Source organism: Chiloscyllium plagiosum, unplaced genomic scaffold (assembly GCF_037043375.1).
Source record: "Chiloscyllium plagiosum isolate Xiang-an unplaced genomic scaffold, Cpla_swu_hap1 HiC_scaffold_28, whole genome shotgun sequence".
In the NCBI taxonomy this organism is placed as follows: Eukaryota; Metazoa; Chordata; class Chondrichthyes; order Orectolobiformes; family Hemiscylliidae; genus Chiloscyllium; species Chiloscyllium plagiosum.
This window is the reverse complement of record NW_028270166.1, coordinates 2087868-2114821: the sequence shown is the minus strand read 5'-3', so window position 1 is coordinate 2114821 and position 26954 is coordinate 2087868. Positions and strand designations below refer to the sequence as shown.

Here is a 26954-nt window from a genome sequence, read left to right as displayed (position 1 = left end):
GTATCTCTCCCTCTCTCTCCTGACTGTGTGTCTGTGAGATATCTCTCCCTCTCTCTCCTGACTGTGTGTCTGTGAGAGTGTCTCTCCCTCTCCCTCCTGACTGTGTGTCTGTGAGAGTGTCTCTCCCTCTCTCTCCTTACTGTGTCTGTGAGAGTATCTCTCCTGACTGTGTGTCTGTGAGAGTATCTCTCCCTCCTGACTGTGTCTGTGAGAGTGTCTCTCCCTCTCTCTCCTGACTGTGTGTCTGTGAGAGTGTCTCTCCCACTCTCTCCTGACTGTGTGTCTGTGAGAGTGTCTCTCCCTCTCTCTCTTGACTGTGTCTGTGAGAGTATCCCTCCTGACTGTGTCTGTGAGAGTGTCTCTCCCTCTCTCTCTGTCTCTCCTGTGTGTCTGTGAGAGTATCTCTCTTGACTGTCTGAGAGTGTCTCTCTCTCTCTCTCTCTTAACCGTGTGTCTGTGAGAGTGTCTCTCCCTCTCTCTCCTGACTGTGTCTGTGAGAGTGTCTCTCCCTCTCTCTCCCGACTGTGTGTCTGTGAGAGTGTCTCTCCCTCTCTCTCCTGACTGTGTGTCTGTGAGAGTGTCTCTCCCTCTCTCTCCTGACTGTGTGTCTGTGAGAGTGTCTCTCCCTCTCTCTCCTGACTGTGTGTCTGTGAGAGTGTCTGTCCCTCTCTCTCCTTACTGTGTCTGTGAGAGTATCTCTCCTGACTGTGTCTGTGAGTGTCTCTCTCTCTCCTGACTGTGTCTGTGAGAGTAGCACTCCTGACTGTGTGTCTGTGAGAGTATCTCTCCCTCTCTATCCTGACTGTGTGTCTGTGAAAGTAGCTCTCCTGTGTGTCTGTGAGTGTGTCTCTCCCTCTCTCTCCTGACTGTGTGTCTGTGCGAGTGTCTTTCCCTCTCTCTCCTGACGGTGTCTGTGAGAGTTTCTCTCCGTCTCTCTCCTGACTGTGTCTGTGAGAGTATCTCTCCCTCTCTCTCCTGACTGCGTCTGTGAGAGTGTCTCTCCCTCTCTCTCCTGACTGTCTGTGAGATATCTCTCCCTCTCTCTCCTGTGTGTCTGTGAGAGTGTCTCTCCCTCTCTCTCCTGACTGTCTGTGAGAGTATCTCTCGCTCTCCCTCCTGACTGTGTGTCTGTGAGAGTGTCTCTCCCTCTCTCTCCTGACTGTGTGTCTGTGAGAGTGTCTCTCCCTCTCCCTCCTGACTGTGTGTCTGTGAGAGTGTCTCTCTCTCTCTCTCCTGACTGTGTGTCTGTGAGAGTGTCTCTCCCTCTCTCTCTCTCCTGTGTGTCTGAGAGTGTCTCTCCCCCTCTCTCCTGTGTGTCTGTGAGAGTGTCTCTCCCTCTCTCTCCTGACTGTGTCTGTGAGAGTGTCTCTCCCTCTCTCTCCTGACTGTGTCTGTGAGAGTGTCTCTCCCTCTCTCTCCTGACTGCGTCTGTGAGAGTGTCTCTCCCTCTCTCTCCTGACTGTCTGTGAGATATCTCTCCCTCTCTCTCCTGTGTGTCTGTGAGAGTGTCTCTCCCTCTCTCTCCTGACTGTCTGTGAGAGTATCTCTCGCTCTCCCTCCTGACTGTGTGTATGTGAGATATCTCTCCCTCTCTCTCCTGAGTGTGGGTCTGTGAGAGTGTCTCTCCCTCTTTCTCCTGACTGTGTGTATGTGAGAGTATCTCTCCCTCTCTCTCCTGACAGTGTGTATGTGAGATATCTCTCCCTCTCTCTCCTGACTGTGTGTCTGTGAGAGTGTCTCTCCCTCTCTCTCCTGACTGTGTGTCTGTGAGAGTATCCTTCCTGACGGTGTGTCTGTGAGAGTGTCTCTCCCTCTCTCTCCTGACTGTGTCTGTGAGAGTGTCTCTCTCTCTCTCTCCTGACTGTGTGTCTGTGAGAGTGTCTCTCCCTCTCTCTCCTGTGTGTCTGAGAGTGTCTCTCCCCCTCTCTCCTGTGTGTCTGTGAGAGTGTCTCTCCCCCTCTCTCCTGTGTGTCTGTGAGAGTGTCTCTCCCTCTCTCTCCTGACTGTGTCTGTGAGAGTGTCTCTCCCTCTCTCCCCTGACTGTGTGTCTGTGAGAGTGTCTCTCCCTCTCTCTCCTGACTGTGTCTGTGAGAGTGTCTCTCCCTCTCTCTCCTGACTGTGTGTCTGTGAGAGTATCTCTCCCTCTCTCCTGACTGTGTGTCTGTGAGAGTGTCTCTCCCTCTCTCCCCTGACTGTGTGTCTGTGAGAGTGTCTCTCTCTCTCTCTCCTGACTGTGTGTCTGTGAGAGTGTCTCTCCCTCTCTCTCTCTCCTGTGTGTCTGAGAGTGTCTCTCCCCCTCTCTCCTGTGTGTCTGTGAGAGTGTCTCTCCCTCTCTCTCCTGACTGTGTCTGTGAGAGTGTCTCTCCCTCTCTCTCCTGACTGTGTCTGTGAGAGTGTCTCTCCCTCTCTCTCCTGACTGCGTCTGTGAGAGTGTCTCTCCCTCTCTCTCCTGACTGTCTGTGAGATATCTCTCCCTCTCTCTCCTGTGTGTCTGTGAGAGTGTCTCTCCCTCTCTCTCCTGACTGTCTGTGAGAGTATCTCTCGCTCTCCCTCCTGACTGTGTGTATGTGAGATATCTCTCCCTCTCTCTCCTGACTGTGTGTATGTGAGAGTATCTCTCCCTCTCTCTCCTGACAGTGTGTATGTGAGATATCTCTCCCTCTCTCTCCTGACTGTGTGTCTGTGAGAGTGTCTCTCCCTCTCTCTCCTGACTGTGTGTCTGTGAGAGTATCCTTCCTGACGGTGTGTCTGTGAGAGTGTCTCTCCCTCTCTCTCCTGACTGTGTCTGTGAGAGTGTCTCTCTCTCTCTCTCCTGACTGTGTGTCTGTGAGAGTGTCTCTCCCTCTCTCTCCTGTGTGTCTGAGAGTGTCTCTCCCCCTCTCTCCTGTGTGTCTGTGAGAGTGTCTCTCCCCCTCTCTCCTGTGTGTCTGTGAGAGTGTCTCTCCCTCTCTCTCCTGACTGTGTCTGTGAGAGTGTCTCTCCCTCTCTCTCCTGACTGCGTCTGTGAGAGTGTCTCTCCCTCTCTCTCCTGACTGTCTGTGAGATATCTCTCCCTCTCTCTCCTGTATGTCTGTGAGAGTGTCTCTCTCTCTCCTGACTGTGTGTCTGTGAGAGTGTCTCTCCCTCTTTCTCCTGACAGTGTGTCTGTGAGAGTATCTCTCCCTCTCTCTTCTGACTGTGTGTCTGTGAGAGTGTCTCTCCCTCTCTTTCCTGACTGTGTGTCTGTGAGAGTGTCTCTCCCTCTCTCTCCTGACTGTGTGTCTGTGAGAGTATCCTTCCTGACGGTGTGTCTGTGAGAGTATCTCTCCGTCTCTCTCCTGACTGTGTCTGTGAGAGTGTCTCTCTCTCTCCTGACTGTGTGTCTGTGAGAGTGTCTCTCCCTCTCTCTCCTGACTGTGTCTGTGAGAGTGTCTCTCTCTCTCTCCTGACTGTGTGTCTGTGAGTGTCTCTCCCTCTCTCTCCTGACTGCGTCTGTGAGAGTGTCTCTCTCCTGACTGTGTGTCTGTGAGAGTGTCTCTCTCTGTCTCTCCTGACTGCGTCTGTGAGAGTGTCTCTCCCTCTCACTCCTGACTGTGTGTATGTGAGAGTATCTCTCCCTCTCTCTCCTGACTGTGTGTCTGTGAGAGTATCTCTCCTTCACTCTTCTGACTGTGTGTCTGTGAGAGTGTCTCTCCCTCTCTCTCCTGACTGTGTGTCTGTGAGAGTGTCTCTCCCTCTCTCTCCTGACTGTGTGTCTGTGAGAGTGTCTCTCCCTCTCTCTCCTGACTGTGTGTCTGTGAGAGTATCTCTCCCTCTCTCTCCTGACTGTGTGTCTGTGAGAGTGTCTCTCCCTCTCTCTCCTGACTGTGTGTCTGTGAGAGTGTCTCTCCCTCTCTCTCCTGACTGTGTGTCTGTGAGAGTGTCTCTCCCCTGACTGTGTGTCTGTGAGAGTGTCTCTCCCTCTCTCTCCTGACTGTGTGTCTGTGAGAGTGTCTCTCCCTCTCTCCCCTGACTGTGTGTCTGTGAGAGTGTCTCTCCCTCTCTCCCCTGACTGTGTGTCTGTGAGAGTGTCTCTCCCTCTCTCCCCTGACTGTGTGTCTGTGAGAGTGTCTCTCCCTCTCTCTCCTGACTGTGTGTCTGTGAGAGTGTCTCTCCCTCTCTCTCCTGACTGTGTGTATGTGAGTGTCTCTCCCTCTCTCCCCTGACTGTGTGTCTGTGAGAGTGTCTCTCCCTCTCTCCCCTGACTGTGTGTCTGTGAGAGTGTCTCTCCCTCTCTCTCCTGACTGTGTCTGTGAGAGTGTCTCTCCCTCTCTCTCCTGACTGTGTGTCTGTGAGAGTGTCTCTCCCCTGACTGTGTGTCTGTGAGAGTATCTCTCCCTCTCTCTCCTGACTGTGTGTCTGTGAGAGTGTCTCTCCCTCTCTCTCCTGACTGTGTGTCTGTGAGAGTGTCTCTCCCTCTCTCTCCTGACTGTGTGTCTGTGAGAGTGTCTCTCCCCTGACTGTGTGTCTGTGAGAGTGTCTCTCCCTCTCTCTCCTGACTGTGTGTCTGTGAGAGTGTCTCTCCCTCTCTCTCCTGACTGTGTGTCTGTGAGAGTGTCTCTCCCTCTCTCTCCTGACTGTGTGTCTGTGAGAGTGTCTCTCCCTCTCTCTCCTGACTGTGTCTGTGAGAGTATCTCTCCCTCTCTCTCCTGACTGTGTGTCTGTGAGAGTGTCTCTCCCTCTCTCCCCTGACTGTGTGTCTGTGAGAGTGTCTCTCCCTCTCTCCCCTGACTGTGTGTCTGTGAGAGTGTCTCTCCCTCTCTCCCCTGACTGTGTGTATGTGAGAGTATCTCTCCCTCTCTCTCCTGACTGTGTGTCTGTGAGTGTCTCTCCCTCTCTCCTGACTGTGTGTCTGTGAGAGAGTCTTTCCCTCTCTCTCCTGACTGTGTCTGTGAGAGTGTCTCTCCCTCTCTCCCCTGACTGTGTGTCTGTGAGAGTGTCTCTCCCTCTCTCCCCTGACTGTGTGTCTGTGAGAGAGTCTTTCCCTCTCTCCCCTGACTGTGTGTCTGTGAGAGTGTCTCTCCCTCTCTCCCCTGACTGTGTGTCTGTGAGAGTGTCTCTCCCTCTCTCTCCTGACTGTGTGTCTGTGAGAGTGTCTCTCCCTCTCTCTCCTGACTGTGTGTCTGTGAGAGTGTCTCTCCCTCTCTCCCCTGACTGTGTGTCTGTGAGAGTGTCTCTCCCTCTCTCCCCTGACTGTGTGTCTGTGAGAGTGTCTCTCCCTCTCTCTCCTGACTGTGTCTGTGAGAGTGTCTCTCCCTCTCTCTCCTGACTGTGTGTCTGTGAGAGTGTCTCTCCCTCTCTCCCCTGACTGTGTGTCTGTGAGAGTGTCTCTCCCTCTCTCCCCTGACTGTGTGTCTGTGAGAGTGTCTCTCCCTCTCTCCCCTGACTGTGTGTCTGTGAGAGTGTCTCTCCCTCTCTCTCCTGACTGTGTCTGTGAGAGTGTCTCTCCCTCTCTCTCCTGACTGTGTGTCTGTGAGAGTGTCTCTCCCTCTCTCTCCTGACTGTGTCTGTGAGAGTGTCTCTCCCTCTCTCCCCTGACTGTGTGTCTGTGAGAGTGTCTCTCCCTCTCTCTCCTGACTGTGTCTGTGAGAGTGTCTCTCCCTCTCTCTCCTGACTGTGTGTCTGTGAGAGTATCTCTCCCTCTCTCCTGACTGTGTGTCTGTGAGAGTGTCTCTCCCTCTCTCCCCTGACTGTGTGTCTGTGAGAGTGTCTCTCCCTCTCTCTCCTGACTGTGTGTCTGTGAGAGTGTCTCTCCCTCTCTCTCCTGACTGTGTGTCTGTGAGAGTGTCTCTCCCTCTCTCTCCTGACTGTGTGTCTGTGAGAGTGTCTCTCCCCTGACTGTGTGTCTGTGAGAGTGTCTCTCCCTCTCTCCCCTGACTGTGTGTCTGTGAGAGTGTCTCTCCCTGTCTCCCCTGACTGTGTGTCTGTGAGAGTGTCTCTCCCTCTCTCTCCTGACTGTGTGTCTGTGAGAGTGTCTCTCCCTGTCTCCCCTGACTGTGTGTCTGTGAGAGTGTCTCTCCCTCTCTCTCCTGTTTGGCTGTCGGGTAATGGGTGATTAATTCGCCAAATGACATCAGCGGCTGTGCTGGGGAGTGTGGAGCTGATCAGTCAGAGAGCTGAGAGCTTTCACTGAGGGACAGCTCCGCTGATGAAGCCCAAGTATGGTCGCTTTCGGAGTGAGTCGGTGACCAGCTCGGGGAGCGGCTTTCTGCACGGCCTGGCCATGAGCGGCCAGCTCGGTGCCGCTTCTGTGGCCGAAGAGCCGGAGGATTCCACCACCTTCTGCACCCTCATTCCCAGGATCCCGCACTGGAAGTTCTCGGCGTCTCCGGGTTCGGGGTTTTTGGGAGGCAGGAGCCCAGCCAAGGGTCAGCCTCCCGGCCGCGCTGGGGGTCTCGGGGCAGCCCCCGGGGCAGCCCCCGGGGGTCCGGCTCCCGCTCTGCCCGCTGTCCTGGGATCCTGTGACTCGCTGTGCCCCCCTCCCTGCTCGGTGCAGGCTACGGGCCGGCCGCCGGCCGGAGGGAGGAGGCTCCGGGTGGAAGGAGTCCGCTTGGCCGGAGGGGAATGCAATCGCAAAGGCAGCTTCATCAACAAACCATCAGGAGGCTGGCTGCACCCAGACACCAGGATCCTGGGCCCGGGGGTCTCCTACATCGTCCGCGTGAGTAACACGGGCAGTGGGCTCTGGGCAGTGGTCTCTGGACATGGCTCTGGGCAGTGGGCTCTGGGCTGTGGGCTCTGGGCAGTGGGCATGGCACTGGGCTCTGGGCAGTGGGCTCTGGGCTGTGGGTATGGCTCTGGGCATGGCACTGAGCTGTGGGCACTAGGCATGGCACTGGGCTGTGGGCACTGGGCTGTGGGCACTGGATGCTACACTCAGCCCCCATGCAGCTGCTGGGTTCGGAGGACGGGGGCTACTCTCAAGCCCTACCCAGTCTCCTGTCCATTCACTGCCCACAACAAGCTGGGGTGGACTATAGCCGGGTCCCTGCACAGGGGAGGCCAGGGGCACAGGGCAGGTCTCAAACCAGTTGTGTTGTTGGGAACTCAGTCATTGTTGGAATGTGTCAGACAGGGGCGTATCATTGAGAAAGAGGAAGTAATAGACTCGTTAGACCCTGACATCTGCTGTGGTCATGCTATTAGAATCTATAACTGAATTACTTTATGAGAATGTTATTAGCATCTATAATATAGGAGAGAGATGTTGATCACTGACAGAAGCTGCTGCAGTTTTGAGAAAGAGGGAGTTTGTAAAGGTTAGGTCTCTCCCAAACTTGATTGAAGTTTTGCAGGAAGCAACAGGTGGAGTGTTCAGGTAAATATTGCTGGATGCAGTTTGTATGAACGTCAAGAAAGCATTTAATTCAATAATGTTGAATGTGTACAGCAGAGAAACAGGCAATTCAGCCCATACCATGGAGTAGATGCTTGTAGGGATGTTCCCTCCCATAGAGGTCTCTGGAACTATGGGGACTAGCAGAGAGTAGATCTGTTGGTTATGGGATCAATTAGATCTGTCTAACACTTGCTGTTTATGATGTTTGACATACAAGTAGTCCTCCTTCACCAGAATGACATCTCATTTTCAGGTGCACCCAGTGCTGCCCCTGGCATACCCTCCTGCCCTCTCTGGCTTGATGGTAATGGTTGACTGGGGGATATGCCGGGCCATGAAGTTACAGATTGTGCTGGAGTACAGTTCTGCTGCTATAGATGGCACACAGCACCTCATGGGTGCTCAGTCTTTAATTGCCTGATCTGTTTGAAGTATGTCTGTGGTGAAGATACCACACAACATGATGGAGGTTATTCTCAACATGAAGACAGGATTTTGTCTCCACAGACACTGTGCGATGGTTACTCTCACCAATACTGTCATGAACAGATGCATCTACAGCTGGCAGATTGGGAAGGATGAGGTCAAGTATGTTTTTCCCTCTTGTATGTTCCCCCACCACCCACTGCAGACCCAGTCTAAAAGCTCTGGCCATTAGGACCCGACCAGCTCGATCAGTATTGCTGCTGCTGAGCCACTCTTGGTGGTGGACAGTGAAATCTCCCACCCAGATGCATTCTGTGCCGTTTCCACCCTCCGTGCTTCCTCCAAGTGTTGTTCAACATGGAGGAGTACGGATTCATCAGCTGAAGGAGGATGGTACGTGGTAGATACCTGGGTTCAGTTCCCGCCTCAGGCGACTGACTGTGTGGAGTTTGCACATTCTCCCCGTGTCTGGGCCGAAGGGCCTGTTTCCACACTGTAAGTAATCTAATCTAATCTAATCAGCAGGAGGTTTTCTTGCCCATGTTTAACCTGAAGCAGTGAGACCACCGTGGGGTCTGGAGCCAATGTTGAGCATTCCAGGGCAACTCCCTCCTTACTGTAACAACCCCTCCCCTCCCCCCGGCTGGGTCTGCCCTGCCAGTGGGACAGGATATATCCAGGGATGGTGATGGTGGGATCCGGGACCCTGTCTGTAAGGTATGATTCCGTGAGTATAACTATGTCAGGCTGTTGCTTGACCAGTCTGTGAGACAGCTCTCCCAATTTTGGCACTAGTCCCCAGATGTTAGGAAGGAGGACTTTGCAGGGTCGATAGGGCTGTTTCTGCCTATGTCTTTTCTGGTGCCAAAGTCAATGCCAGGTGATTCACCTGTTTTCATTTCTTTGAGAATTTGTAGAAATTGGTACATCTGTATGGCTTTCTAGGCCATTTCAGAGGACAAATGATATTCGACCAAATTGCTGGGGTTCTGGAGTCATATGTAGGCCAGACCAGGTGAGGACGGCAGATTTCCTTCCCTGAAGGACCTTAGAAATCCTGATGGGTTTTTCTGACAATTGGCAATGGTTTCATGATCATCAGTTGATTCTTACTCACAGTTTTTTTAATATTGGTTTCAAATTCCAACATCTCTCATTGGTAGGATTTCTGGGTCCCCAGAATATTAGCTGAGTTTCTGGATTAATAATCTAATGGTAATACCACTAGGTCACAAATTCGTTGCTTGTGTCCTATAAGCCACTATTGATAAATCCCAGGATCCTATAGACCATATTAACCACCTTCTCGATGTGTTCTACCACTCTGTAATTTGTGTGCCTGCACCCGAGCTTGTTCTGCTGCTGCACCCACTTTAGAATAGTTTCCTTTCAGTTTGTGTTGTCTCTCTTTAATCTTCTGACCAAACTGAATTACTTCATGAGTCTTGGTGTTAAATTTTATCTCTGCCAACTCCCTGTCCATTTCACCAACCAGCTCGTGTCCTCTTCGAGTCTATCACCTCATTCACAATATTCACAATATTTCCAAGTTTTGTGGAATTTTGAAATTGTCCCTTGCACATCAATTTTTAAAAATGTGTTCATGGATTGTGGCTGTCATTGTCTGGGCTAGCATTTAGTGCCCATCACCAAGTGCCCATCTTTGACATGGCTTGCCCTTGAGAAGGTGCTGGTGAACTGCCTTCCCAAACTGCTTGTGCTCTAGGTACACCCACAATACCCTTAGGGAGAGAATGCCAGGATTTTAACCCTAGTGACAGTGAAGGAACGGCAATATATTTCAAGTTAGGAAGGTGTGTGGCTTGGAGGGGAACTTGCAGGGGGTGGGTGTTCCCCTGTATCTGCTGCCCTTGTCCTTCTAGATGGAAGTGGCTGTGGGTCTGGAAAAGTTGCTGTCTAGGGAACTTTCGTGAATTTCTGCAGTGCATCTTGTAGACAAAACAAACCACTGCTACTGAGCGTCGGTAGTGGAGAGAGTATATACTTGTGAGGGTGGTGCCAATCAAATGGGCTGCTTTATCTTGGATGGTCTCAATCTTGGAGAAAGTGAGGACTGCAGATGCTGGAGATCAGAGCTTAAAAATGTGTTGCTGGAAAAGTGCAGCAGGTCAGGCAGCATCAAAGGAGCAGGAGAATCGTCGAGAATAAGCCCGAAACGTCGATTCTCCTGTTCCTTTGATGCTGCCTGACCTGCTGCGCTTTTCCAGCAACACATTTTTAAGCCATGGTGTCAAGCTTCTTGAGTGTTGTTGGAGCTGCACCCGTCCAGGCCAATGGGGAGTATTCCCTCACACTCCCTGTGCTGTTGGATAGGCTTTGAAGGGTCAGGAAGTCAGTTATTTGCTGAAATACTTGTAGCCTCTGACCTGCTATTGTAGCTATTGCATTTATATGGCTAGTCCAGTTGGGACCTTCCAACCCAAATCCTAGCCACCCGACAACTGGAGGCAGAAGGCCTCATCTTCCACCTTGGCACCCTCCAACCGAAGGAATCAATGTGGATTTCACCAGTTTCCTCATCTCCCCTCCCCCCACCTTATCTGAGATCCAACCCTCCAACTCGGCACCACCCTCTTGAACTGTCCTACCTGTCCATCTTCCTTCCCACCCTATCCACTCCATCCTTCACTCCAACCTATCACAATCATCTCCACCTTCACCCATCTATTGCAATTCTAGCCAATTTCACCCAGCCCCAACCCCCTCCTATTTATCTCTCAGCCCCCTTGCCACACCACCCCCTGACACATTCCTGATGAAGAGTTTATGCTTGAAATGTTGACTCTCCTGCTCCTCGGATGCTGCCAGACTGTCTGTGCTTTTCCAGCGCTGTACGTTTTGACACTTGTCCAGTTGAATGTCAGATGTATCCCCCAGAATTTTGATAATGGAGGATTTAGCAGTGTCAAGGGACAATGGTTCAATTGTCTCTTTTTATAAATAGTCTTTGACTGGCATTTATGGCATGAATACTATTTGCTACTTCTCAGCCCAAGCTGGATATTGTCCATAAACTGAAATTGCTGGAAAAACTCAGTAGGTCAGGCAGCACTTGTGGAGTGAAAACAGTTAACGGTTTAGGTCCAGTGACCCTTCTTCAGATTCTTCCAGATTTTGTCCAGTTGTTGTTGCATTTGGACACAATCTGCTTCAGTACTCGAGGAGCTGCGAATGGTGCTGAATATTGCCCAATCATCGGTGAACATCCCCACTTCTGACCTTATGATGGAGGGAAGGTCATTGATAAAGCAGCTGAGGATGGCTGGGCCAAGAATGCTATCCTGAGGGACTCCTGCAGAGACTGGAGCTGAAATGACTGACCTCCAACAACCACAACCATTTTTCTATGTACTAGTGAAGTAATGTAGTGGTATTGATTGTGGATTGGTAATCCAGAGACCCAAGCAATGTTATTGGGATCTGATTTCAAATTCCTCTGTGACAGATTGTGGAATTTGAATTTTAAACAAAATCTGGAAATAAGTCAATCGATGACCATGATCCCATCAGTAATTGTTGTGAAAGATGGGTTTATAACTGAAGTCCTTTCACAGAGAGGTATGTGCTGTCCTGATCTGCTCACCATGTAACTCCAGACCCACAGCTAGTAGTTGACTTATACCTAGCCTCTGAAATGACAAGCTAACCAGTTTAGACAGGATACATGCAATGACCAGGGTGTCCAGAACCAGTGGTTGCAGTCTAAGGACACAGGATAATCCATTTAGGACCAATGAGGAGAAATGTCTTCACCCAGAGAGTGGTGAGCCTGCAGAATGTCTTCACCCAGAGAGTGGTGAGCCTGCAGAATGTCTTCACCCAGAGAGTGGTGAGCCTGCAGAATGTCTTCACCCAGAGAGTGGTGAGCCTGCAGAATGTCTTCACCCAGAGAGTGGTGAGCCTGCAGAATTCTGTGCCACAGAAAATAGTTGGTGCAAAAACATTGAACATTTTCATGGAGTTAGAAATAGTCCTTGGGCTAAAGGGATCAAATAGAATGGGGGAAAGCTGGAACCTGGTACTGAGTTAGATGATCAGCCATGACTGTGTTGGATGGTGGAGCAGGCTCAAAGGGCCAAAAGGCCTACTCCTCAAATTTTCTATGTTTGTCTTACCCAACTGCTAATGATTTTTGATTTTAGGTTGCTACCAATAAGAACAGTTAACCACTACCCTCTGTTTCCGATTATTCAGCCACCTTCATATCCATGCTGCGTTTGTCCCTTTGATTCCAAGCCCTTTAACTTTATTGACAAATCTGTTGCATGTCACTTTATGAAGTATCTTTTCAAAGTCTATCTACATCCCATCAGCTGCAGTTAACATCATCATCATCATTCAAAGCTCAGTCAAATTAACTGGACACGACATATTATTAACAAATCTCTGCTGACTTTCCTTAATCAACCACATCTGTTCGGATAGCTCTTAATTTTGCCCTGTCTAATTTCAAGTATATTTCTAAATGTATCTATGTTCTATGGATTTCCTTTTGTGTTAGTTGCCGGTCTCTTCTCATACTCTTTGATTCTTTTCTTTCCAATTCCTCTTTTAGTGCTCTATGTTTAGCCTGACTCTCAGTTGTATTAATAACCTGACACCTTTTTCTGCTTCATCTTGCTGTCTTTTGTTGTTTGGGGAGTTCTGGCTTTGTTTGTCTTTCCTCTCTCCTGATGTGTTTCTGCATATGAGACCATTGACTCAAATTAAACTTTGTGAAATTAAAGACAAATATAGATCTGGTTAAGAGACGGTTAGATGCTGAGGACAGGGCTCGTGACCATTGGTATGTATTCGACCTGAAAGAAGGTAATGACTGGTGTCCGATAAGGATCAGTGTTGGGGCTCTTACTAGTCTCTGCATTACTAAACTTAAGTAACACAATCAACAGCTGTTTAATGGGTTTACCAATCACTGAGATTGATGGAACAGTGAGTAGTGTTGACAGGAATATAAATTTACAGAGACACATTGATAAAGTGAGTGAATGAATAAGACTGTGGCGAGTAGATTTCAGGAAAGGAAAATGTCAGCTCATGGAACCAATAAAGGGGGTAAGATCCCAGAATTATTTAAATACAGCAAAGTTTAGAAACCGTGGAAGTTCAGAGATTTGGGGATCCATGTACACCGATTGATCATTAAAGTGGAATAGTGAGATTCTGCAAATAATTGAAAAAGCCAATGGAATGTTTGCCTTTCGAGGCCCAGTATAGAAAGGGAGAGGAAGCTTCGCTCCAGCACCTGGGGTAACAAAACCTTAACCAGGGGTCCCTGCTCCTTGTACTATCGGCCAATAGGAACTGTTTTTTCTCTACTTTATCTAAATATGGCTGAATCTGGTCTATCATCAGCAAATCTCCCTTCTTCTCTGAGGAGAACACAATAGTCTTTCTCTTCTAATGTTACAACTGAATCCCCACCCCAAGACCATTCTGACAAATCTCCTCTTCCCAAGGACCCTCACATCCTTCCTAAAGGATGGCGTCCAGGGCTACACACCATTCTCTAGCTGTGGCCTGACCAGAATTTTACAAAGACTTAGCATCACTTGCTGTTTTTGTTCTCAGTGCCTTGATTTATGAAGTCCGGGATCCTATTTGTTTATTAAATTTCTCTCTTGATGTACCTGTCATCTTTTGTGCTCTGTGCATGTGAACCTCAGGTCTCTGTCTCTGTACATACTTTAGAACTGTGCCATTAACTGTATATATTTCCGCTCCTTATCCCTTCTTTCAAAAGATATTACCTCTTACTTTTATGTATTAAGTTCCATCTGTCACTATTACTAGTTCTGCCATTCTCTCTGTTTCTTGTTGCAGTGCATTAATATCAGCCTCAATCTAGGTCACCCCATTTTCCCCTCCTTAGACGTGTTGTTGGGTCAGTGAGAGTTCCCATTCTACATTGGTTTCTTCTGAGAGTGAGATCATTCTCTTGCATATTGGTTTGTGAGAGAGACACAGTGGGCAGAATCTAAAATGATTCAGCATTTTATTCTTTCCTGGCATTATTGGTGCCCTGTCTGACCTTGCCTCCTCGTTTAATGCAGTATGAGCTGTGATGAGCTACTTAAGAGACCAAAATGTAATTTGAGCAGCTGTGAATTCCTATATGCAACCCCTCCTCCAGCCCATAGTATCTGAGCAGCCTCTAGGGAAATACCGCCAGCTCTTCTCTGTATGAACACATGCATCTCTCAGGCACAGCCCTCAGTATGAATGTATTTTCTTGGGTTCCAAACCTGATTATATTTGTCTGTGTGTGGACATGCTTCTTAAAGATTTTCTCTTCTGAAGACCTGTTAACTCAATCCCCTCAAGCAGTCACTACACTCGGCAGTTTTGGCAGCATAGTCATACACATGCACACGGAAATAGACCCTTCGGTCCAACTCGTCCATACCAACCAGATATCCTAAATTAATCTAGTCCTATTTGCCAGTATTTAGCTCATATCCCTCTAAACCCTTCCTATACCATGTACCCATCCAGATGCCTTTTTAAATGTTTTAATTGTACCAGCCTCCACCACTTCCTCTGGCAGCTCATTCCATACACACACCACCCTCTGCATAGAAAAGATGTCCCTTAAGTCCCTTTTACATCTTTCCCCTCTCACCTTAAACCTATGCCCTATAGTTCTGGACTCCCCCAACCCAGGCAAAATACCTTATCTATTTATCCTATCCATGACATCATGAATTTATAAACCTCTATAAGGTCACCCTCAGCCTTGACTGTGCAGAGAAAACAGTTCATATTTTGGATTGAGTGACCCTTCCACAGACCCTTCAGTGACTAGGCAGGAATCCTGGCTATTTGTTCCCGTATGGTAAGGGCTGTTCTGTGTGAATACAGGGGGAAGACATTTCTGTCAAAAACGTGGAGAGAAAAGTGGGCTTGAGTACAAAGGAAGGATCTTGAACTGAACTTTCAGAATGTATGAGTGTAAGTATTTAGAGTGAGTAGTCAATTTGGCCCCTCAAGTTAGTCCCACAATTCTAGTTTTTTTAAAATCTGGACAGAACATTACTTGGATCTCTGGATTAACAGTCCTGTGACAATGCCACTAAGCCATCTCCTGCTCCTGAGGAGTTGCAGCAGTTCAAGAAGGCAGCTCACCACCACCTTTTCAAGGGCAACACCCATATCCTATGACAGAATTAAAATTAAACAAAATTGAGGAGCATGGATAGAGTAAACAGAAGAAACGTTTCTCCTCAATGCAGGGGTCAATGACTGAGATTTAAGGGAAGAGATTGGAGGTTTGGAGGAATTGTGTGGAAAAATGTTTTCACCCAGAGGGTGGTGGGAATCTGGAACTCTCTGACTGTAAGGTTGGGAAAGTCGGAAACCTTTACAACATTGAACAAGGATTTAGATGTGCACCTCTGATATCCAGGCAGGCAGTGCTTTTGGTCAAGTGCTGGAAAATGGGGTTAGAATAGTTAGGTAGCTGTTTCTGATTGGTATGGACTTGATGGGCCCCAAGGCCTTTTTACTGTGCTGAGGATCTCTGTGACTTTCTAAAATGGCAGTAGAAACCGATTCAATAGGAACTTTCAAAAAGGCATTTGAATGAGCAGGGAAGTGGCCTCATTGGAGACCTCTTTCAAAGAGCTGGCACAAGCACAATGGGCTGAGTGGTCTATTTATAAAATGAAATTTGAAGATTGATCTCTGGTGTATTTATGTTTGACCCTGTATCTTCCTGTTACAGTATATGGGATGTATTGAAGTGGTCAAATCAATGAGATCCCTTGACTTCAACACGAGAACACAGGTCACAAGGTAAGATGGTGTTGTATATTATTGACAGAATCGCCATAGGATTGAATCTAGTTATGGTCATTGACTGCTACTGAAGTGAAGATGATTAGAAGCCAAAGGAGTCGAAATGTAAATGCAATCAATATTCAGTTTCACTCTCAAACATGGTGTTTCTCAAAGGTAGCGCTTGCTTATTTGATTAGACTGCTTTCTTTTTGGGAATCAGTCCCATAAACATTGACACCTTCCCAATATGACATCCAAATTGAGAGGTTATGGATTCTCCTTTTTATGGTACTCCTCCTTATCTCCCTTTCTCCCCCTCTCTGTTTTTCTCTCACTTCCTTCCTTTTGGAGTCTGTATCTGTTTCTCTGCCTTGCCCCCTGAACAATGTGTGTTGTAAGTGACTGTGATTCGGAGATGCCGGTGTTGGACTGGGGTGTACAAAGTTAAAAATCACACAACACCAGGTTAGAGTCCAACAGGTTTAATTGGAAGCACACGAGCTTTCGGAGTGACAATCACCTGATGAAGGAGCGTCGCTCCGAAAGCTAGTGTGCTTCCAATTAAACCTGTTGGACTATAACCTGGTGTTGTGTGATTTTTAACTTCGTAAGTGACTGTAATTTGGATCTCTTTGCACAGAGGCTTGTAGAATGGGATTGACAATTTTATATTGATGTGAACAGTTCCTCTGCAATGATCAGCACCATAATCAGTGCAGTGATGAGAGTGGGGTAGAAATAGCAGCACCAATCGATAGGGCAAAGTGAGAGCTGACTGCAGTGCTAATCTAATATTGATGATGTTTCTTAAAGAGCCAGCTTGTTCTGAACGTCAGCACAGCGCCACAAACAATGAATAAAATTATCTCTCAAATTCTTGATTGGAAAATTGGAACTCCTTGTTGTAAAATTGTACCCAATATGTTCTTAGTAAAGAACAAGTTGGAAACATAATTTTCCACATCTGAAATTAACATTGAATGTGAAGCAGCTTCTCAATGCAGCTGAAATTGTTTTAGAACGTAGAAAAGTACAGAACAGAACAGGCCCTTAGGCCCACAATGTTGTGTCGAGGTTTAATCCTAATGTAAAATATAGCAACTTAACCTACACACCCCTCAACTCACTGCTATCCATCTGCATGTCCAGCAGTCACTTAAATGTCCCCAATGACTCTGCTTCCACCACCACCGCTGGCAACACATTCCATGCATTCACAACTCTCTGCGTAAAGAAACTACCTCTGACTTCTCCTTTATACCTTTCTCCTAATTCTTAAAAAAAAATTCAAAAAAATTCTTATATATTCAATACTTCCATCTGTAAATACTTGGGGCAACAATGATGATGGTCATCCCGAGATGCTCACTCAGCCTCCTGGACCATGTGATAACTTTGATTTCCCTGAGGCAACTGCTGCCAGTAGTTTTGCAGTGGAGAAAGTCACTGTTAAAAAGTATGTAAAAAGGGCTAAAAAGCTGCTGCTTCTGACTGTGGTATAGCCTGAAGTTCCCAATGCAATGCAGACAGAACCCCGTGATCTCTTTGTGTGCCAATTGGTTAGACAAGGTCCAATTTGGCCTGTGCTTTAGAAATGTGTTATTGACTGTAAAGAGCTTTGGGATGCACTGTGTTAATGGAAGGTGTTTCGTACAGGTAAAGATGGGCCTCTATATGTCCAGAGATGGGCAGTGCCTGTTATTCTAAACTGAATCTTCTCTCACCAAGTTAACCTCATTTTGCAGGGAAGCCATTAATCGGCTGCACGAAACAGTTCCAGGAGTGAAAGGGGCTTGGAAAAGGAAGGTACGAACGATGACAGGCTGAGCTTGGATTGTGACTGATTTACTTATCTCAGACTGAACTGCCCCTGCCCTGCCACCATAGGTTCAATGTCCTTGCAAAGTCAAGTGTCTCATTCGACCTGCTAGCTGCCCACAGCCCTGTGCCTCCTTGGACATTGCAAGTCCACAATTCCCATTGCTACAAGTGAGGCAGTCTCCCTCCAAAACCCCGGCTCTGATCCCATTGGACGTGTGCGCGTGCATACACATGCTCACTTTCCCTGGGGGACAGGTTTCACAGGCCCTGCTGGACTGGTTGGGGGTTCGGGACTAAGACTCACTAACTGCTGACCGTTTAGTTCTTGTTGATGTCTATTCTGTGCCTGTTTGCTTTGCACCTTTACCTCCTTTAGCCTTCGAACCAATCCCTGCAATCCATTCTCGGGAGAAGTAACCTGCGGTTTGCTGGGATGAACATCACCATCAACATCTCCATTGAAGGGTTAAACCTGGCACTGCCCACCACCCGACAGGTACCCACACATTGGGTGTGGTCGGGGGGGGGATAAACTGGGGACAGGGAGTGGGGTTAAATGTGGAATGGAGGGAGGGTGAACAGGGGATAACAGGATGGGGTGTAAGCATGAGGCTGATACTACCTAGAGATTGGGGAATCACTCAGCAGCAAGCCCACACTCTCCTCCTCCTCCTCTCTCTTATCCCCAAACCTCTCCACCCAACACGTGCATAGCCACACCCACCCACAGACCCCCACAGTCAGGGCAGTTTCAGGATATGGGATGGCAGGATATTGTGTTGGGTCCTGGAGTTTTGACAAAAGAGAGAACAACATAAACAATTCCCCTCAAATGTGCAGTTTCTGCTGGTGTCTGTGGGCCCTGGGACTTGTGGAGTGAGGGTTACTGCTGTTCTTCTCTGCCTGGGGCTGAGAGTATGAGTGAAATGTTTTGTGTGTTTTGTTCCCAGATCATCGCGAACCATCACATGCAGTCCATCTCCTTCGCTTCTGGTGGGGACACAGTAAGGAGTTACCTGACCTGACAACATCACTGTCACCACAGCTCCTTTCTAAATTGTCCCACTGGGCAGCTCTAAGGATCACCGGGTGTGGAGGAACTGCTCAGTGACTAGTTGCTGGGTTTTTGTCAGTGGGTCTATCTTTACTTTGTGATGTAGACAGTGTTCAGTATTTGTGTTTGGTGACTCCCTCCTTCAGTTGAAGGCAGTGATCGATTGCAGCTTAGTTGATCATTGTGAGGATTCAACTGCAAGATCCAGATGAGCACCATGTAATGACTTTTACTCAGGAGCAGCAACCCTAACAGATGATCAGGTTTCCTGAATTAGTTGACCAGCTCTCAGACCACTGGCTGAAGAAAGGACACATTATGAACAGGGTCTCCTGATCCCTTGTATCCAGATTACCAATTTCTATAAACATAATTTCAGGAAACCTTAACCTGCAGTTTCAAATTCCTCAGATGGCTATTTTAATGCCAGTATTTGCTCATTATTGTGTAATTTTAAGTAGGTTTGTTCCTATATCAAAATACCAAAGAGGAATTATGATATCTGACAGAGCGACTGAATCTCTCCTGTTCAGATTCAGGATGTAGTTCAGCATATTCTCCCATCATTCCAGTCCCTGAAATGCACAGACAGGCTGATGTTACTCTTTAATGTGAAGTGTTATTAGAAAGCGGTAAATAATTCATGTCTTCTACAGGACACTGCTGATTATGTTGCCTACGTAGCAAAAGACCCTGTAAATCAGAGAGGTGAGTATTTGCAACTACAGATGGGGCCTTTCTTCAGTGGAGTATTATCAAATAAAATTTAAAACTAAGCCACTCAAGCAGCTCGACTGACACTTACTCATAGTTTAGTTACAGATGGTTTTTAAGGAACATCTTAAAAAGAAATGCCAGAGGTTTATAGTCAAGTAGCTGAAGGTATGGTCACCAATAGCAGACCAATGAAACTTGGGGAAATGCCAGAAGGCAGAGCTGGAGATGCACCAATTGTCTTGGGATGGTTGTGTGATTAGATTAGATCCCTACACTATGGAAACAGGCCCATCGGCCAAACAAGTCCATACCGACCCTCTGAAGAGTAGCCCACCCAGACCCATTCCCCTACCCAATATTTACCTCTGACTAATGCACCTAACACTACGGGCAATTGAGCATGGCCAATTCACCTGACCTGCACATCTTTGGACTGTAGGAGGAAATCGGAGCACCCGGAGGAAACCAATGCAGAATGTGCAAACTCCACACAGACAGTCGCCTGAGGTGGGAATTGAACTGGGTCCCTGGTGCTGTGAGGCATTTGGAAATGGGATGGGAGGTTTAAATGTTGCAGGACCAGGAGCCAATGTAGGTAAATGGCCACAGCAGGTGAAACAGGAGGAAGACTTTGTTTGAGTGAACAAAGCTTTCTCAAAAATGTAATTTTCCCTTAATTTGGTTATGATACTATTAATCAACCTATCTCAATGTTCAGCGTTGTTTGTGACTCGTCAGATTCTGAAGCACTCTACATCAAAATGCAGCAAGACCTGGACAGTATCCAGGGCTGACAAGAGGTAAATAACATTCATGTTGCACAAATACCAGGCAATGACCATCTCCAACAAGACAGAATCCAATATCGGCCCTTAATATTTCAGTGTTACTATCACTGAGTCCACCACTATCCACACCATTGATCAGAAAATGACCTAGACTAGCCATGTAAACACAGTGAATACAAAAGCAGGTAACTCATCCCCTGACTCCCCAAAGTCTGTCCACCGTCTACAAGGCACAAGTCAGGAGTGTTATGGAATACTCCCCCCTTGCAGCTCCAACAGCACACAAGAAGCCTGGCACCATCCAGGACAAAGCAACCACTTGATTAGCACCACATCCACAAACATCCACTCCTTCCACTACTGTAGCTGCTGTGGGTATTATCTATAAGATGCACTGCAGAAACTCTCCAAAGATCCTCAGACAGCATCTTCCAAACTATTCTCATCTAGAAGGTCAAGGGCAACAGATACGTAGGAACAACACCTCCTGCAAGTTCCCTTCCAAGCCACTCGCTGTCCTGACTTGGAAATATATTGCTGTTCCTTCATGTTCTATGGTCAAAGTTCTGGAATATCTTCCCTAAGGGCATTGTGGGTCCACCTAGAGCTTCTGGACTGCAGCAGTTTACAGAAGGCAGCTCACCCCCACCTTCTCAAGGGGCAACTAGGGACAGGCAATAAATGCTGGGCCCAGCCAGTGACACCCACATCCTGTGAATGAATAATAAAAAAAATTAAGAAAAGAAAGAGCATTCCAGACGTGTAAATGGGTAAACACTCTGATCTGAAGATACTTAAGTTATTTCATGTGAAATGATTTCTCAGAGTCATTTCTAGCACTGTTTGTGGTTTTCAAACCACTGAACAGCGTGAGACAAATAGACTTGACATTCAAATATGGCTGTAGTCTCTTTAAATCCAAGTCTCTCTGAGGTTGGGGTCAGGGGAAGGTCAGGTGGGTTGCTGTCAGAACTGGGAGAGGGATTGGGAGTTTGTGGGAGGGGCAGGGTTGCAGAATTGATTTTGGGATTATGAAGTGACATTTGGATGAATTGAATAGAAACAGGAAGACTGCAACTGGCCATTTCTCCATTTCAAATCAATATATTGTCACATGTAGTTTGTTGTAGATCAAATTAGGGAAATTGGCCAGGAAATGGTCTTGGGATTGTGTTGTAATTGCAGGTAGTCAATGAGATACCACACTCGGTAATGGAGTCTCCTGTTAACATTCCACAGCCTGTCATATCCTGGAGTGTTGTGAGGGGTTAGCACAGACTGTCATCAGCACAATTGGACAGGCCTTTGAACTGAGGTTCAAACAGTATTTGCACAGTCCCCCGAAAGTGGTTGCTCCTCTTGACAGGTAAGACGACTGAGTCTGTGTGAAACAAAATGGTGCCGTTGTGAGTTCTTCAATCTCTTTGGGGAAATCAAATAAAATGAACCTCATCACGCTGTAGTTGCTAGGCCTGTCACACTTCCTGCCTTCCCTCCTAAAGGTGCTGACTCTCACTGGGCTATGGGGTCCCCCTCCCTCTCCTGAAGGGGCTGACTCTCATTTTAACTGGTGTTGCAAATCTTGTCTGCACTCTCTCCAATATCTTAGTGTGATTCCTAAGGTTTGGTGCCCAGATCCAGACATAATCCTCTAACTGTGGCTGAACGAGTGAGCGTTTTTTACATCACCATCTGGTTCATTCACTCAATGTCCACATTGATAAAGCTGTAGCTATTGTTTGCTTTATGAACCATTCTGTCAATCTGTATGGCCACCTTCAATAACCTCTGCCCCGAAGTCCCTCTGTTCCTTTCGAATTAAGCTCTTATGGTTTGCATTATCTCCCCATGATCTTCCTAAGAAATTGAATGACTTCATATTTCTCTGTTTCATCTGCCACTTGTTTGCCCATTCCTCCAGTTGTCTGTGTCCTTTTTCAAGTCTATCACTAACCTCCTCCTAGTTGACTTGTGCTCCCAGTTTGAGTTAACTGTAAATTAATATACCTTAACAAGAGCAGGAGTCCTGACACATAGTTATACAGCACGGAAACAGATCCTTCAGTCCAACTCATCCATGCAACCAGACATCCCAATGTGACCTGGTCCCATTTGCCAGCAATTAGCCCATATTCCCTCTAAATCCTTTGTATTCATATACCCATTCTAGATGCCTTTTAAATGTTGTAATTGTACCCACCTCCACCACTTCCTCTGGTAGCTTATTCATATACACACCACCCTCTGTGTGAAAAAGTTGCCCTTTAGGTCCGTTTTAAATCTTTTCCCTCTCACCTTTAACCTATGCCCTCTAGTTTTGCACATGATCAAAGATTTGACTGACTATCTGCTGCTTTGATTGTAATATGTATTTCTCTGCTGGATGGATGTAGGATGAATGGCAGTGAGGAGTCTGCCTGGGGTGAGGAGGAGGAGGAGGAGATGTCAGAACATAATTACTATAACAGTATTCCAGGAAAACAGCCACCTCTGGGAGGGGTTGTGGACATCAGGAGCAGACAGATCAACATTCAGGCACAGCCCCCTTGCCCAGCTGGTACTGTGCAGGTCAGTGTCCTCTCCTGATCATCAACTTTGCAGAGCGTAAGATGTAGCAGCAGGGGTTGACCATTCAGCCCACTAAGTCTGCAGTGCCATTGAATGAGATCTTAGTTGATTTTGATAATCCTGAACTCGTTTCCTGCCTTTTTCCTCATAACCTTTGATTCCCTTCCTGATTTAAAAAAAGGTCTGTCTCCATTTTGCATGTGACAGACTTCATGTCCAAAGTTACATCATTCTCGTTTTGTATCATCATGTTTCCTTCTCTGTTGAGTTAGTACAGACTGCTCACGAGGTTCTGACAGTTAGAGAGTTGGCCTGGAGAGATATTACAACCAGCATCGTCCGTCTCTCACCTAATCCCTGGAGGTTGTCCTGTCGTAACTGGCTGGTTTAGCAATTCTTCCAAGGGTTGATGCAAGTAAATTTGAAATGCAAATGACATTCAAAACAACTTCAGTTTCTGGAATCTTCTACATAACAACTAGGATCAGGAGCAGACAATTCAGTCCCTCGAGCCTGCTCTGCCATTTAATACGATCATGGCTGATCTCATAGTTCACTTTCCTGCCCGCTCCCTGTAACCCTTCAACCTGTTCATCATTAAAATCCTGTCAATCTCCTCCTCAAATTTATTCAAATGTCCCAGTGTCCATAGTACTTTGGGTTAGGGAACTGCAGAGATTCACACGCCTTTGAGGAAAGTAATTCCTCCTCCATCTCTGTTTTAAATCTTGCACCTTATCCTAAAACCATGATCCCTTCTTCTAGATTGCGGGAAACAGCCGCTCTTTTTCTACACTGTCAATCCCTTCAGCATCTTTTATACCTCAATTAGATCTCCCCTCATTCCTCTAAATTATAGTGAGTATAAGCCTAAACCACTCAATTTGTCTTCATAAAATAAGCCTTTTGTCTCAGGAATTAATCGAATGAACCATCTCTCAATTGCCTCCAATACAATTAAATCCATCCTCAAGTTGGAGGACCCAAACTGTACACAGTACTCCAGATGAAGTCTCACCAATGCCTTGTATAGTTGCAAAACACTTTACTTTTATACTATATTCCTTTAGCAATAAATGCCAAATTTCTATTTGCCTTCCCTAGTACCCGGCTCAAGGACAACTGCGGACAGCAACGTGTCAGTCTTGTTCACGATGCCCACGTACTGTATAAAAAATGTAAAAGCTGAGCTGATCATTGTCTTGATGCAGGGACACATTTCCAGTCTGAATTCCTGCAGTCACCTATAGACACAGACATCAGTCTGTTCTGAATCTGTCAAATGTTCCTGCACTGGGCATCATTGCCAACTCCACCACTGTCCCTAATTGAGATATCTTTATTACAGCTCAGTGAGACGGATAAGCATGGTGAAGACAACATGGTTGGTCACTGTCAAGATCTGGGACAATCCGTGGCAGGTATGTCAGTCATGATCCACTTCCCCTGGTAGCCTAAATGAAGACACATGCACAGGCTTGAGTGATGTTTCAGAGGGAGTGGATCTCATGTTGTCACTCATTTCCCATTCACAGAGACAGTCCAGCCCCTCCCTCACTTTCCCACTGAGGCCAAACACAGTCTGGCGAAACACTTCAACCAAGAAGCCATTTCTTCTGTTGGAGAATTCACTTAGTAACGCATGTTGGGAGTGATCCCTATTTTGTTGGCAGGGTGCGACAGACAGATTTTTTTTTTAAACCCCCTCACCCCAATCCTAGGTGCAAAGTGAGAGTTGATTCTGGGATACTGTGAGGGAAGCACAGAGCCACATCATGTTATGCATTTATCCCTGAGACAGCGACTCTGATCAAGAAAGGGATTTTGAACAATGTCTTTGACATTCATGGTGATCATAACCTTAATCAATAGCAACCTCCCATTGTGCCAACACAGAAGCTGAGCAACTGAGACCTGTACACAGTGTATAGCTGCTGCACTGGGCCCTGACTGCAATCCTTGGAATTGTACATTGCAGGTGTGCTGAGTGATGGCTATCTCCGGCCATATGGAAGATCCACTTGTGAGGAGCATATGTACGTTAACACACAGGCTCTCGATCAGCAGGACTGGACCAGCAGAGAGAGAAGCATAACCGTGAATGGAGCAGTGGCAGACAGGATGGAGAGTCCTGAGAAAGACTTGTTTGATATGAGTAAGTGTTCTCCATCACAGTCCAACACTGGAAGAAGGTACAGGGACTGAATGGGTTCCTTTAGGCACCTGAAATCTGTTAGCACTAACGACCAGGATCAGAATATGAGGCTATTTTACCAAAAATCCAAAAAGGAACGGTTACTCCGAGATTGGGTTCGATCTGCTTCCTATTTCAAAGCCCTGGCAAACTGTTTCCCTTTCTCTCCTCCCTCCAGCGTGCACAAAACTCTCTTTCCAGCTGTTTGGAATTATTTTTCAAGTCAATGTTTGCCATGCAATATGGAGGGGAGTGCTGCACTGTTCCATGTTTGGAGCTGGTGAGGGTGCTGCATGTCTCAGGGTCAGCACTGGGTGTGGGGATGTATCATTGCAGGAGCAGGACTAAGGTGTACCACTGCAGGGTCAGGGCTGAGGGTATTGGGGTGTACCACTGCAGGGTCAGGGCAGGGGGTGTGGGGGTATACCACTGCAGGGTCAGGGCAGGGGATGTGGGGGTGTACCACTGCAGCGTCGGGGGTGGGGGGTGCATTTTTAGACAGTCAGTGCTGTGTCTCTTTCTGCTGAAGGACCATTTGACGACGCCTTAAAGCTGCACGATGTCAAATCCAGCAAATGTAAAGGAACAAGAATGTCGTGCTTAAACTCCAGCTCAGCCAGAGCCATGGAGGAGGAACAGTTAAAGCGGGAGTCCTGGTATCATGGGAAGATTAGTCGGAAAGTGGCCGAGAAGCTCCTGGTGTTGGATGGAGACTTCCTGGTTCGGGAGAGCATGACGAACCGTGGACAGTACGTTCTGACTGGAATGCACAATGGCCAGGCCAAGCACCTTCTCTTGGTGGACCCAGAAGGAGTGGTGAGCTAGCATGAGGGCTCTGGGACCAGCGGGTAGCTGTGGGTTCACAATGGTTCCTCTTCCTAGTGCCTGTGCATTGTCTGCTGCTATAATGTTCCTGAGGGTGGGGGCTGGGAGGGCTTTAGGCAATTATGCCTCTGTGGTCGAACATCTCCTTTTGTTCATCTCCAGATGCAGCCAGAAAGAAGAGCTTCCCATTCAGGGTGCCTCTTGTTCCCCCATATCAGCCCCACCCTCTTGATGCGCCACCCTGCTCCCTCCCCAATGCCCACCCCCCCCGCCTCCCCACCCTACACCGTCCCCATTGCATGCCCCCTAGCCCCACCTTCTACATTGTGGTTCTGACTCTTGCTTCCTTCCAGGTGCGGACCAAGGATTTACTCTTTGAAAACATCACACACCTCATCAATTACCACCTTGAGAGTGAAGTACCTATTGTAGCAGCAGAGAGTGAGGTTTGTCTGAAACAGATGGTCGCCAAGAGGAAGCCCTGAGCTGCTGTAAGTGTCACTAATGCTTGGGTAGAAAGCCAATTGGGAAGGATGGGCCTTTCACATCCAATGGAACGGTGCACATGCAGCACCCTCGGAATGCATAGCAAGATCCCATACACAGCCACTTGCTGAGAATGGCTGAATAACATATTTTTGTGATGTTTTTTTAAGGGATAAATATTGTTCAGAACAGCAGGTATGAGTCCTTTTGCAAAATACTGACCATGTGATTTTTGTTTTATATCCACCAGAGGGCAAACAGGACCTCTGTTTACTGTCTTAGTCACAAGACACACCTCTGGCAATGTCGTACTCCCTCAGTACCGCACTGGAGTGTCTGCCTGCATTATCAGCTTTTCCTTTCCTCCTGAGACAACCCACCCATTCCAGACATTAATCTGATTAAACCTTCTCTAAATGCCTCCAATGCATTTATAGGAGAAAGTGAGGTCTGCAGATGCTGGAGATCAGAGCTGGAAATGTGATGCTGGAAAAGCGCAGCAGGTCAGGCAGCATCCAGGGAACAGGAGAATCGACGTTTCGGGCATAAGCCCTTCTTCAGGAAGAAGGGCTTATGCCCGAAACGTCGATTCTCCTGTTCCCTGGATGCTGCCTGACCTGCTGCGCTTTTCCAGCAACACATTTCCAGCTCCAATGCATTTATATCCTTCCTTAAATAAGGTGACCAATACTCCACACAGTACTGTGGACACACCAGTGCTCTGTGTGAGTAATATAACCTCCCTACTTCTGTACTCAATAAATGATACCATTCTGTTAGCTTTCCTAATTATTTGCTGTAGCTGCACATTAACTTTTTGCAATTCATGCACCAGGATACCCAGATAGCTATGATGTTGCTGTTGTTCACGATGGCAGTCCTCCATGTGTAGCTGATTAGGTGGATGTAGATCTTGGC

The 26954-nt window shown here is 47.5% G+C and overlaps 1 protein-coding gene across 2 annotated transcripts in view; it reads left to right on the top strand.

Annotated features, from left to right (window-relative positions):
* The first annotated feature begins 5989 nt into the window (after positions 1 to 5989).
* shc2 (SHC (Src homology 2 domain containing) transforming protein 2) overlaps positions 5990 to 26954 on the top strand; it is a 30534-nt gene continuing 9569 nt past the window's right edge. Inside the window, exons 1-12 of one of the 2 annotated variants that reach the window (XM_043721550.2) lie at positions 5990 to 6679; positions 15528 to 15598; positions 17329 to 17389; positions 17781 to 17900; positions 18355 to 18408; positions 19115 to 19166; positions 21203 to 21329; positions 22357 to 22531; positions 23880 to 23952; positions 24510 to 24686; positions 25255 to 25541; positions 25904 to 26041. In XM_043721550.2, coding sequence (XP_043577485.2) covers positions 6167 to 6679; positions 15528 to 15598; positions 17329 to 17389; positions 17781 to 17900; positions 18355 to 18408; positions 19115 to 19166; positions 21203 to 21329; positions 22357 to 22531; positions 23880 to 23952; positions 24510 to 24686; positions 25255 to 25541; positions 25904 to 26035 — 1842 coding nt within the window. In that variant the 5' untranslated portion in view covers positions 5990 to 6166 and the 3' untranslated portion in view covers positions 26036 to 26041. The remainder of the gene's footprint in view (positions 6680 to 15527; positions 15599 to 17328; positions 17390 to 17780; positions 17901 to 18354; positions 18409 to 19114; positions 19167 to 21202; positions 21330 to 22356; positions 22532 to 23879; positions 23953 to 24509; positions 24687 to 25254; positions 25542 to 25903; positions 26042 to 26954) is intronic. The other variant, XM_043721549.2, reaches the window with a different exon arrangement.